At 41.4% G+C, this 13,445-nt stretch overlaps 4 protein-coding genes across 4 annotated transcripts; 2 read left to right on the plus strand and 2 right to left on the minus strand.

Moving 5' to 3' along the window:
• Positions 1–1,035: 1,035 nt before the first annotated feature.
• Positions 1,036–3,234, plus strand: Bfra_001418 (putative mfs drug efflux protein; the record flags this gene model as incomplete). The annotated part of the gene is made up of 8 exons (XM_037331849.1): positions 1,036–1,203; positions 1,254–1,332; positions 1,389–1,434; positions 1,503–1,672; positions 1,732–1,771; positions 1,842–2,361; positions 2,425–2,617; positions 2,690–3,234. 8 exons carry the CDS (start codon positions 1,036–1,038, stop codon positions 3,232–3,234), a joined length of 1,761 nt encoding a protein of 586 aa, XP_037196003.1.
• A 319-nt stretch (positions 3,235–3,553) lies between these two features.
• On the minus strand, positions 3,554–4,710 carry Bfra_001419 (putative oxidoreductase nad-binding rossmann fold protein; the record flags this gene model as incomplete). Its single annotated transcript, XM_037331850.1, has 3 exons — positions 3,554–4,080; positions 4,134–4,587; positions 4,654–4,710. 3 exons carry the CDS (start codon positions 4,708–4,710, stop codon positions 3,554–3,556), a joined length of 1,038 nt encoding a protein of 345 aa, XP_037196004.1.
• Positions 4,711–5,969: 1,259 nt separating this feature from the next.
• On the minus strand, positions 5,970–7,305 carry Bfra_001420 (uncharacterized protein; the record flags this gene model as incomplete). Its single annotated transcript, XM_037331851.1, has 4 exons — positions 5,970–6,668; positions 6,754–6,843; positions 6,925–6,993; positions 7,075–7,305. The coding sequence occupies 4 exons, from the start codon at positions 7,303–7,305 to the stop codon at positions 5,970–5,972; spliced, it is 1,089 nt and encodes a 362-aa protein (XP_037196005.1).
• A 3,058-nt stretch (positions 7,306–10,363) lies between these two features.
• Bfra_001421 (uncharacterized protein) lies at positions 10,364–11,553 on the plus strand (the record flags this gene model as incomplete). The annotated part of the gene is made up of 5 exons (XM_037331852.1): positions 10,364–10,631; positions 10,788–11,030; positions 11,089–11,306; positions 11,359–11,461; positions 11,513–11,553. The coding sequence occupies 5 exons, from the start codon at positions 10,364–10,366 to the stop codon at positions 11,551–11,553; spliced, it is 873 nt and encodes a 290-aa protein (XP_037196006.1).
• Positions 11,554–13,445: the final 1,892 nt, after the last annotated feature.

Below are 13,445 nucleotides of genomic sequence, written 5' to 3' on the forward strand. Positions count from 1 at the left end.
ACATATCACATAGACTGACAACTGATCTCAAAAATCGAAGAATGGCTATCCAATACTAGATAGATGTAAAGGAACAGAGACTAAACATAATGATGTAGCGTAGTTCATTTTTAGTCGCCAGTCTACTACTCTTTGGCGTTCACCCTTTTCTCAGCTTACTTGTTATGGACCAGGTGATTCCAGTCTTCACTCGACCGAGGGTTTTTCTACGCATACTATTTCTACTCCCGCGTTTTTGGGGAAATCCCTTCCTGGAGATATCTCCGACTTGTCCAAATAAGTCGATAGTTGATATGCGGGGTAAATTTAGACTTGTACTACGTGAAAGTGCCGGGAGAGATAGGAGAAGCGTCGAGAATATGAAGTACTATTGGTTTTAATTCTGTTAGCTTTTCGTTTCCCCAGCTGCGATCCACACATGTCTCGTTCTCCAGGTTGGATGTTTGGTATTTCGCGGTTATAATGTGCCAAAACATCTAAGGCTCACTTTTTCTCCAATCTTTTTGTACTTGTAGTACAACATATCCCTTTCTTATCATTGTGTGACCAAAACATAATACCGCGGCTTCAGAATATTCCCCCTCATCAGCCCTTCTCCTCATAGCAAGCCCATTCAATTCACCAGACAATACTTGAGCCCAATCGAACGGTTCAGCTCCCTGATTGAAGATAGTTTAATATGAACCAACCTATAAATCAAGCTTATTCCTCTTTCCCCAGACTTTATATGCAGCCAAGGATACCAAGATCTCGCTATTGTAAATGGGTAATTTCCGTGCGCTGTGCTGGCGAGAAGAAACCCGAGGTTACACATTTGTATTGATAGGTATAACTGATAGGTATATATGGACTTAACTATCTCATCTCATCTTATTAGTACATTAGCCATTCACAATCTGACATCCATTCACTCTTCCATCTACCACTACCCCGCTCTCTTATTTCTACAACGAAGTTTTTCAATTCCCATGTCTTTTCTTCCTGTACAATCAACACTCACTTAAAACCCAATTCTAATACACTGGATTGATCACCATGAGTAAATCATCCGTTACACCTCCATCTGATAGTTTCGACGCCATGGAGTCCGAGAAAGTCGAGCACATCGCGACACATGACAAAGTGCCCGGCCATAGCAACTACTACGAGAAAGACGGGCTTCGAACATATGGTGACGGTGAAGACCATGATCATGAACCTGAAGTATGTTTTGTTCCTGAGAGGATGTATATCAATTGTCTGACAGCGTCTAGATGTCGATGCGACGCTTTATGAGTCTAGTCGCAATGGCATTTTTGTGGACCGGGTCACAGATTCCTGTGTATATTTTCGGTAAGGTCTATGTGTGTTGTTAAGAGTGTATGTAAGAGCTAAAATTATGCGTCTAGGAGCCATTCCACCTTACATTTATTCTGATATTGGAGGCGTTGATCGGTGAGTACTTTGAATACTAGATCAAAGTATCCGTAGTACCTGTTTACAAGAAGCCTAACGAAATATAGGTGGATATGGTTTGTCCTTGCAAACCTCCTTGCCTTGGCGGGAGTGTGCCCATTTGTTGGAAGTCTTTCTGATATCCTCGGCCGTCGTTATGTTGCACTTTTGGGTGCTCTTTTCATTGTCGTCGGTATGATCGTTTGTTCAACGGCTCATACTATGAATGTATTCATTGGTAAGTTCTAAAATTTCTTGAAGAAAACGTCTTGCCCTTGAGCTAACATCGAGTCTAAGGGGGGATGGCAATTGCGGGCATTGGAGCGGGCATTAATGAGTAATTCTTTCAGAATATTTGTTCCTGGTAACCAAAGGGCGATTAGAAAGCATAAACTTACAGTAATCAGACTCACTGCTTTAGCAGCCACGGCCGAATTAGCACCTACCTCGAAACGTGGAAAATATGTAGCCATTCTTGTCTTCACCATCCTCCCATTCTGTCCATCTGTAATGTGGGCCCAGCTCATAGCGTCGCATGGCGGATGGCGTTGGTGTGGATTGCTATGCGGAGTATGGGCGTTCATCGGCTTCGTCTTGACTCTCGTTTTTTATTTCCCTCCTCCTCGAGTCAACTCGATAGGGTTATCCAATCGAGAAATTATACAACAGATTGATTTTGTGGGTGGTTTTTTGAGTGTAGCAGGAATGATTCTATTCATGGCTGGTATGCAATGGGGTGGCTATCAATACGACTGGAATTCAGCGCATGTTCTGGTACCTTTAATCTTGGGGGCCGTCTTGCTGATTATTTTCTGTTGTTGGGAAATATATGGGACGAATTATCCTATGTTTCCATCTCGTCTGAAGCAAGCACCTAGAATTCTGGCTTTGACACTTGTCATAACATTTATATCCGGTGCCAATTTTGTACGTACAAGCTTTCATTTCCCTCCAAAACGCCCTTTGGCTAAAGATACTGACAACTATTAGTTTAGTATCATTATGTTCTGGCCTACTCAGGCTTTCAACGTATATGGACATGATCCTATCGGTGTAGGAGTCAGAGGAATACCCGTTGGCTTCTCAATTTTAGCAGGAGCTTGTATTGTGTTGTGGTTGTTGAGTGTCCTTAAAGGAAGAAACAAAGAATTGATGATTGTGAGCTCAGTGTTCATGACAGCTGGTACGTAATTCTCGAAACTGGGGTAAATTAGAGGGAGATTTCAATTTCATTTCGCTAATGCATGTAATTTAGGATGCGGCGCACTTGCATGCGCAAATAGACACAATCTATCAACACTATGGGCTCTCCTTATAATCGCTGGATTAGGGATAGGCGGTATTGTCGTACCAGCTTCGATAATAACGACGATAATATGCCCCGATGACTTGATCGCAACCGTTTCTGCTCTCACTCTCTCGATCCGAGTAATTGGCGGTAGCATAGGTTATTGTATCTACTACAACGTCTTCGTAAGCAAGTTTGTTCCTGCTGCTACTTTACATATCGGAGGTGTTATGGCTCGACAACTCAATATTACAAACAGAACTCTTATAGGAGAAGCGATTCACTACACATCTTCGTCTCTTCTCCCATTACTCAAAACAATTCCAGGAATTGCAGGGAATGAAACTGCTTATCAGATGGTGGTGGTTGCAGGGCAGGAAGCATATGCCGAAAGTTATGTTTATGTGTACTATGCTAGCACAGCATTTGGAGCTGTGAGCATTCTGGCGGCGTGTTTCCTTGGTGATATTAATGCATATATGGATGACCACGTAGCAGTTATTATGCATTAAAGTCTGAGGTTGAATTTGGCTTTTGGTGGATAGAGTTTGGCCTTTAGAAGTGCATGATCGAGATATACATTTGACCCGTGATAAATACAATCAGATTGCATTCAAAATGAAATGAGTATCCCATAATGATTTTGATTTCAGTCATTACAATTGTATATATTCCAAGTATGGTTTGAATGAGAAGATCGCTACTTGACATCTCGGAGATATATAAAGTATTTACTTCCATATGAATGTTGAGGTTCGAGAGGGCCCTAGCGAACGAGAGGACACTACGAACATATCAAGGCGTGAATGTTTTCGGGAAGAATGTGCGGCCCTAGATTTGGAATTGCAAGCTCTGGCTCTTTCCTTGTTCCTCCCCACTTCGCAATAGCTTTTCCAAAATTTCCAAGTCAGCAAGGGCTTCTTGAGGAGATTGCCTAGAATTGGGCTTCCCGTCCACGATACTCTGAGCCCAAGCAGCAACTTCCTGCTTCACGCCACTACCCTCTTGTGTAAACTCAACCTCTGTAAAGTTCTTTTCGCTTTCTTCGCCCTTACGCACAATGACTTTACTTCTGATAACAGAAACGCTACCATGCTCACAAGCGACTGTATATTCAGGACCAGAAAGAGTGGTGCCGAAGGAGACGCTGAATGTGCCTGATATTCCCGACTTCGTGAGCCATATTGAATTGATCGTATCAACAGGTGGTAAATGTTCTTGAAGAAGTGTGCTAAATGCCACGACAGTTGTTGGCTTTGCGTCCTCACCCAAAAGCAACCTGCCGGCCGCCGTGAAATGAACACCCCCATCAAGTAGAAAGCCGCCTTGATAATCTGGCTTCTTGCGCCACTCAGTCTCTGGTGAACCTCTTAGTTTTTACTATAGCATTGCTAAAATGGAAAATGCATACCAAAGTATTTCATTCCTGGCTTGACATTGCCACAAAATTGCATACGAAAGCCCAATACTCTCCCCAACTTCTCTATTTCTTTCCTTGCATGGATGAACGAATCCAAGAATCGGAAATTCTCAGCTACGCCCCATGTAGCTCCACCCTTTACTTTATCACTATTGTAATATTCTAGCAAGCGTTGTGCCTTCTCCAGGTCTCCTGCAATTGGCTTCTCTGACAATACATGCTTGCCCGCTGCGAGAGCTGCTTCAATATATTCGGGTTGAGCGAGAATTGGGAGGGCGATTATGACGGCGTGAACATCGGTACGAAGAAGGAGATCGTAGTATGTATTTCCAACACCCGAATCATCTGAATACAGAGGAACATCGACGTTCAGTGATTGTGCGGATTTGACAGAACGGGAGTAAATAGCTTTGAGGGACAAATGAGGGGTAGCTTGAATAGCTGGCTAAAGCGCGAGATTAGTTAGCTGTAAGGTTACTTAAGACATTGACTGGACTGAGTAAGCTTATACCAGATGCTCAGTCTGAGCAAAAATGCCGGAACCAATGATAGCAACACCGATTGACATGTTGTATATATGTTTTGTATAGAGAAATACCAATTTTTGAACACTTCTTGTGTTGAAGGAGATATTTATCACTCACGTCATTGCGGAGGACTTTGTGCCAAGCAAGCAGGGAATGGCAAGTTGATGATAAAGCGTCAAGCAGAACATAATTTCAATGGATGACTTCATTCGTATTGATTTTTGCCTGAATAGTGAAGAGTCAGAACCAGCAACTATCTGGGCCATATTGATACAACGGCTCACCAGGCTCATGGATGATTGGTAGTAGCGAAGGTGATCGGAAATGGAACCAGATCAGCCACTAGGTGTCTAATAACCAGAGGTTTTTTACAGGCTCTCCTGCCCCATAGTACGATGATCACAACACCAAAAATAACTTACTTTGATAACTATTTCTAGAGTCAAATAGATCGATACTCATCTTTATCAATTGGATTATCATTCATTTGTAGAAAGAGAACTGCTTCCCAAGGTAATTCATTCTTTAAGCCAAAACCTTCATGGCACTACTTCTTTTAATCTCATCTCAAATTTTCAATTCAAATCGGTTGATATGTAGACAGAAAGTCATAGAACTCAGGATTTGGTCTTTCAACTGTTGACCTGGAATAGTATGCGATAGCAAGAATAGTACAGGTATAATTCGGGTGTCAAACTCCCAGAATGATAGCATTTCGGGTTATTATTGTGGAAGATATCTATCTAGGGAGACGAACATCAACCTGTCAACCCAATCTGGAAGTCGAGTACCTCTAGAGACGCCAAAGACCATTGGTATTAACACTGATATTGGCCTAGCGTGTCTAGATGCTACTTGTTACTCCTACTACTTATTAATCAACCCTCCACTTGTTCCGTCTGCAGTCAACCAAATTTCTCATTCGTCCAGCTATGTGTCCACCCACGACAATCCAAATAATCATCCAGCCATCCAAATATCACCATATCCAGTATCGTAATCATCAAAAGAAGAAGAAGAGGGTATCCATCGTATAATGCAAAGATCAGAACTCCAATCCAAACACCAGTATAAACGTCCTTCGTTGCACTTCTCCCGCCAGATGATCTAATACAAGGCAAATTATGCAAGAGTTCCTGCAAATTCCTAATGTTATTAGCTCTTCTGTCAGAACGAAAACCACGGATGAATCTTACCAGAACGTACATCGACTGGATAGCCACTTGTACGGCGATTCCGCAATGCAGTTGAACACATATTTCGCACAATATGCACGAGAATATCCCCCTCAAGTCTGGGTTTACTCATTCCTAAATTGCGCCTGGAGATCGCCAATCTTTTGTCTGCGAGTGGCGGTGATGTCTTGAATCTCGCTTGTACTTCCATAAATACAGGAAATGAACACTCTGTCGGTGACAAGATCTGGTTCCGAGTGAACAGGACTATCTTCTTGACCCCAAGAAAAGCGAATGATTTGACCACGAGTGATTCCAAGAGCTTTTTCCTCCGCAAGCGCGTTGGCCGTCTCCTTTCTCTTTCCGACGTGTTGTTTCATTCCCTGTGTGACCACCTCTGTCTCTTTAAGAACGAGAGTTGTAGGTCCCAATAAGGTAGTCGCGTATCTGCAATGTAAGGTGTGATTTGCGTTGGTACATTCTATCATGCGACCGTCTCTGTGCCAGCGAGGGATAACGAATTCGTCTGACTTCTGCGTCACTCTTACTACAAACCATACAGCTTCTGGGTCGACCTGACAGTCACTTTTGGAGTCCTGCATGGTAAGGGCAAGGAACTTAGCAAGTGTTTTCTTGACAGACCATCGGAAAACGCTGCTGTTGTCAGATATAAACTTTGTAGCTTCCGCTACAATGACTTCTGGGGAAGTAATGCCATAATAATGGTAATTCTCGCCTTTGCAGCGAACGCCCTTGATTCTCGGTGTTTTGAGGAGGGGAACGAGTATTATGAAATTGGCAGGGCGCGCGACTTGAGTTTCGTTCTATATAAATATTTAAAATCAGCAAAGGTGAGATTTTAAGGCGTATATCACACCAGATGGTTCTGAAGCTCTATTAAAAACTTACATCAGACTCTGCATCTTGTTTAGCACTTCCAACAGGCTCAAGTAAGAGTGCGTCGACGCCGACTGGAGGAGACGAGTCTTGAAGCTCTTTCTATATCTTGAGATCAGCAAAAGTGATTTTTATCTTATCGGTGTTACTCCAGTGGATCAATTTCTCTTTCCAAGGACCTACCTTGACTTTAATGGTTCCGATCAAGCGCGTACGAAAGTCGAATTGGAGATAGGATGGCGCATGTTCTTGCTGTATGTATTTAGGATCAGCAGTAATTATTACCATGCCAACAGTGCGCCAGGCGATTGGAGTGCGCTTTGATAAACTTACCTCTTCTGGGAGAATTTCCTTCTTGTCTGTCGCCTCTGCTTGGTATATATCTTCATGTGGAGATATGGCACTGGCAAGACTGGTCGCGGTGGGGTTCTCAGAAACAATTGTCATTGCAAGAGATGTGGGTTGTAAAGTGATAGGCAAGGAAGAGCAAATTGTAACGGATTCAATTTGATCGAGAAATTGATTTTCCCTCAAAGGAAAGCAGTGCATGGCAAAGAAAGCCATTGCGATTGTTGTTGTTGAATTGTGTTGGTCTTCTTCAAGTGATTTCTTGAGCAAAGTTCTTTAACTGCCAAAAGATATCCTAGATTCAATAAAAACAAACAAACAAGAGATGAAAAAGCATGACTTGGACTCAACTGCTTAGTCGACTTGCTTAGTCGGCTGAACGACTAAGCAGGTGAAAAAGTTGATGGAGCATGCTCAAAGCTGTTCACTATCACAGTATGGAATCATTTGGTTATAGATAGTCAGGCATATTGCTATACTATGTAACAGTCATAGGTTATGGCTCGGTAAGTAAAAGTTCAAGAGTAGATGAGATCCGTAATTCTGAGGATCAAGTTTTATTTATATGTACAAATGAGGGGGGGAGGCACACTAAAGTGGTTTAGTTGTGATTTCAATGGCCACCTTGGTTTCAGACCTTCTTCACTGCTTATTCCACTTTGGCACTTCGGTATTTACTATTGTGAATTCTAGGTGAGTACTCACGCCTCATTCCCTCTTGCCCAACCACTGTCATCTCCTCTTACCTCCGACTTTCCTTCAGCTCTACATCTTGGTCTACTTCAGATCCTTCAACTTTTTTTGAGGAACAGGGGCTTGTTGTGAGGCTTGTTTGAGGACGAAGAGGTAACCCTCAGAAGTTCTCTCTTTTCGTTCTCCGCGGAGTTGATCAGTAGAAGGGGGAGGGGAGTGATTTAGGAGACAATGATATGAGGATAAGGAAATTAAAACAGTATCTAATTATCTCTTAGCCTACATACTTGCCTCTATATAGTTGATCTTGTTTTCATCTCTGATGATCTCACCGAGAAACTTATATAACAAAGACATAGAAGCTGGTCCCTGGTGGTTGCTTTCCTTTACCAATACGAAAACTGAACTATGAACTTCAATTGATGTAGAAATAATAGTAAAACAAGCCTTAAAGGTGATGAAGGCTGTTGAAAAATATAAGATGTTTGGATATTACATAATTATACAAGCGAATCAGTCTCAAATGGCTTTCACCATCTTTCTTCTATCAAACTGTTTATCGCTGCACTGGAATACTGGTGAGATTACTGTGCCAGATTCAATACCTTCTTCTCCATCTTGTTGCTCTCAGCTTTCCTTTATCATAACACGAACTTTGCTACCCATAGCTGATTTTTCCATGTAACCATGAAGCAATGACATTATTCCAAGAGCTGAGGTCTCAAGAAGGATTGAAAGGAACCACAAACATCGTATAGAGGGCAGGAAAAAAGATACAGAAAACAAAGGGAGGAATAGGATAACAGAATATTGAGCAAGCTAACTGCAGAGCTCGGAGAATATGAACGAGATGAGTGTAAAATAGTCTCGAATTGATGCTCAAGACTTCAAAAGAATGGTCACTTCTAGGACAGCTTTTATCTGATGTAGAACGGGACTAACACCAAATAGACCGTTCGTAAGAACTCGAAATCTCAGAATGGTGCATGTTCCAGTCATTGTAGGAGTTGAGGCTCTCGCGCTACAGGAAGCATGGAATTGAACATTCATCTACTGAACCAGGCAAAGGGCAAATTGACAATTATAGCTGTCTCTAGGCTTCTATCATCCCGTCACTTCCATCATTTTCATGGACTTCATATGCGATAAAAAAGATATACTTATCCTGAAGAGTAAATGACAAAAAGCGCGATTAAAAGCGCGACTAAAAGGAGAGGGGGAAAGATCGGAGAAGATCAGAAGAGGAGAAAAGCGGTAGAAAGTTGCGATCGAAATCAACGGGGAGGAAAAGTTGCATACATTGGTTGCAGAAGTACAGTAGAACCCGCTTGTTCAAATTGATTTATTTCCGGTGAGTATCTGTCTGTGATTCTGCATCAAGGGGGGTAGCTCATTTTATCTTCGCTTCGATTCTTTCCCTTCATAAATGGATGATCAGTAGCAAGTATTAAGAATGAGAGTGAGAGTACGGAAGAGAAAATTCTCGGCCTTTGGAGGAGAGACGACCAGCCCTGGTTCATGAATGTCAAACGTACTTTTGTCTACTCGTGGCTCTGTCTTGCGAATGAAAATTAGAGAACTCGAGCTTGAAATGAAGCACAAAAGAGATCAAAACGATATGATTAAGCAAATTCAGACTTGATGTAGATCCTACTATGCTGTCAGATGACATCCCCAAACGAAAAAGATTGTGACTTTCTCAAGTCCCTGAAACGATGAAATTGAGGCACGGACTGACTTTAGTTCAAGTTCTTGCAACTTTTGGCTCTTACCAAATGGTTGTTCAGCGTTAAATTGATTTAAAAATTACATATGATGTTTTTGAACCTTCGAATAAAGGATAGCTGGGTACCTTGTACCGATCACGCAAACTTAGAGTTTAACCTTATGTAAGCGAGTCGGAACGTGAGGCGAACCCGAGATCTTCTGTGTTCCCTTCACTTCATCACATGCGAACCGTGCTATGTGAGTTCGGTCATCACTGCTTTTGTGAGGAAGTTGTAACCTTAAATGGCTGGCTGACTTGTAACTTTATCCTGACATTGCGCATGTCTGAATATAAGGAATAATAGTCGCGTAACATACGGAACAATTCGAGACGTCGATCTTTGGATAACATATATGCGATGCAACATATAAAAGGATCTGGTTCCTTGGAATATGCGCTAACCCCGCACTGGCAGATGGTAAGATGTTGTATCCCAGGACCTTACCACGGGCAGATTGCCAAGCCCACAATTGGTCAATTTCAACGCCAACTTCCATCAGGGGGTAAATTTCCGATAGCAGAACACTTATCGGGGCAGCCGTCACTACCTTACTAGTTATTTCATTGCAGGGTTTCTTCAAGGTGTGTGTTTACAGACAAAGTCTGTACGACACACACTGAGTGTTTGGTCGAAATGACTCGGCCCGATGATCTACCAAAGGAGACGACAAACTATCCACGACCTGTGTGGGGGATCGTATGCGAATGTGTGCTACTTTGGACATCCATAGCATCGATGTTATAAAGGTAGTGAATTTCTCTCCAGTTTGGATCTTCATACTCCTCTCAACAAGCAAGGATAATCTCCACAACATGCGTCTCACACTTTTCTATATCGGGATGTGCGTGTCAGTCACCGCTGCACAAGTCTGTAATGGTTATGCCGAGCTCTGTGATCGTAAATGGTCAGAAATATCCCAAATAGGAACACACGATAGCGCATTCGTGGGAGATTTACCAGCAGAAAACCAGAATCTCGATGTCACCGCTCAACTGAATGCTGGTGTTCGATTTCTTCAAGCCCAGACTCATTATTTCCTCGATACATTGACGTTATGTCATACTTCCTGCTTTTTACTGGGTCAGTTCTAAATACAGTTCATTTTCCCGATCTTAGCCTCTTGCTTTCAACTCCTTCGGATAGGATACTTTTGGAATCCAATTGCATTTTTGATCTTGTACCTTCTTTTTAAGCATTTTCTTGAGAAATAACTAATAAGCGCTATTCTGGATGCAGATGCTGGGCCAGCTGTCTATTATCTAGAGGATATCAAGAAATGGCTTGATGCGAACCCTAATGAAGTCGTAACCTTACTACTTACGAATGGAGATTATATTCCTGTCGGAAATTTCAGTTCAGCAATGGAAGTGTCTGGTCTGGCAAAATATGCATATACACCACCGCATCAGTTAGCCATAAATGAATGGCCTACACTTCAAGAACTGATCACGGCTGGCGATAGACTTGTGATGTTCCTCGGTGAGTAGCCACCCCTGCCCTTTTATTACAACTGAAAACTGATCTAAAAATATTGAAGACTACGACGCGGATACGAATGTAGCTCCATACATTCTACCCGAGTTTTCTTACTTTTTCGAAACTGCGTATGATGTAACTACTCCTACATTCCCAACATGTACACTCGATCGTCCTCCAGGATCGAATGGAGATGGACTTTTGCCGTTGATAAACCATTACTTGGATATTGATGTCTTCGGTATCCTCATGCCAAATAGACTGGAAGCCAAAAAGACGGTAACAACTTTTTGCAAACTACCACGATGCCCAATTACTGACTTGAATGTAGAATGCGGCAACAGGCATAGGTAGTATTGGAGCCCAAGCCGACCTCTGTACCTCAAATTGGGGTCGAAAACCGCGAGTAATGCTCCTGGATTTCTTCGACGTTGGTAAGAGTCCCCATGCGTCCACTTAAAATCACAATACTAACACAAGCCTAGGAAATGCAATAGAAGCACAAAATACATTGAATGGCTTGTAAGAAGGACTTTTAAATGCATCTCATGTTTATTAAAAGTAGTATAGGAACGAGAGCCAGAATCATGAGTCTCAGTCGTTGAAATACTGCCATGCTTCTTGATCATACGACCAAAACGTGCAAATATGTTATTAACTCGCTCCATATAGGCCAGTAGAAAATTCCGCCAGTTCGAAACACACATTTCCTTCTAAATATACACTACTTTTCCTTACTATCGGCGCCATTTTGTTTTTATATTAACGGTACTCTTATTTTTACTGGAGCTTCGAAGATTTCATTGCTGGCCGAGGAACGATTGAAAGGCGTTTGGGCTAGAACGAGGAGGGTCACAGAAGGAGTGCTGGAGTTGAAGGTCACTTTATCCCCAAGTTGGCATGCTATCATTTCTGTTTTGAGTTTATCAGTCTAGAATTTTGGCAGCGCGAATTAGATTTAGACTTCTGTTTTGTATAATTTACGATTATCATTGTCTAGATATTGAGGGGCATAGAAGGTTAGAATAGGCGTCAAGATTTAGACGCCGCGATTAATACCATTGTATACACCTTAGTCAAGTTCAAATATATACTATCAGTTCTTTTCTGGATCAACACGATAAATTTCTTAGGTTCATTCATGCTCTGCCTTTCAATGGGAAACTTGACTCCGAACACACAATCTGTGGACAAGAATCAATTCATATGATCAAGCTATTCTTCAAAAGCCGATGCATGCTGTACGGGAGAGATTAATCTTTCAATTTGTCTGCTGATAAGAAAATAATCTCCATCACATAACGCTATCTTGATATTTGGTACAGAAAGGGGGAAAATGATAACAGGTGAATTTCAGTGAGAAAGGAGAAGATTTTAGCGAGAACATGCCCCAGATCACTTCCAGAGCGCTCATACATTGAGGAGACTGTGTGAATAAAGTGAATGACTTCAATTCAATTACTATTGTAATAAGACTATTATGACAAAGTCTTAAGTGAATAAAGAAGAGATTAGCTCTTTTAGTAGGTCTATATAAGGTCTACTATTTTCTGTATATAGCTAGCTTTTAAAACAAAATACAATTAGACAATTAGGATCTATATATCGTGGGTGCTACGTCTTCCGTATCCTTCTCGTACAAACAGAGACCTCTTTGTAATCTAGCTTCCTTTGACGGATTTTTCAGTCTTTACCTTATAGTACATACATATTTACATATGCGCCTAGTCTAACATGATGAGATCAGGTAGAAAAATATCTTCAAATCTTGTGTATTTAATTGATTTGATTTTTCCAACTTTCCAGTATTGAGATATGAGATATGAGATGTGAAATGTATAGTAGGGGAGGAATGATATTAGTGAGAAATTTGAGAGGAAAATGAAGACTATTATTCGAGAAGAACCTCTGGGTAAAGATATACTTCAAGAAATATAGTTAATTTTCACATCAATAAGAGTAGAAAGAATGAGTAAAATGCGAAAATTGTGCGTCAGTTATGCATCATACCCCAATCATATCACACCGCAAATTTTTTCCATCAAAAGTAAATCAAAACCCCGGATACGGAATTTGAAGAAATGATAGATGGAAATTATGCGATATCGAGTGCGAAAAGTAAGACCTGTGATGAATGGAGAGTCACGAATGAGAATTCATCATACAATGATTTCTGTCTACTTGTGTAGGTCCATTACTGGTACTTGGGATATGAAGAGAAAAGGAGCCTTATTTGAAGAAAGGACAATCCGTTTTTCGTGGAGAAGAGAAGGGAAGAGGAGGGAATAATATCTCTGATCATCTTTTACAGTTGTTTATATGCCAAGAATCCTTAAGATTCTCATGAATGTTACCGAAAAGGTAGTGAGATGAATAATAATACATTTCTGATTTTCCATACCTACATAGAAACCGCAC

The sequence above is a fragment of the Botrytis fragariae genome (genome assembly GCF_013461495.1).
Source record: "Botrytis fragariae strain BVB16 chromosome Unknown tig00000006, whole genome shotgun sequence".
Lineage (NCBI taxonomy): Eukaryota > Fungi > Ascomycota > Leotiomycetes > Helotiales > Sclerotiniaceae > Botrytis > Botrytis fragariae.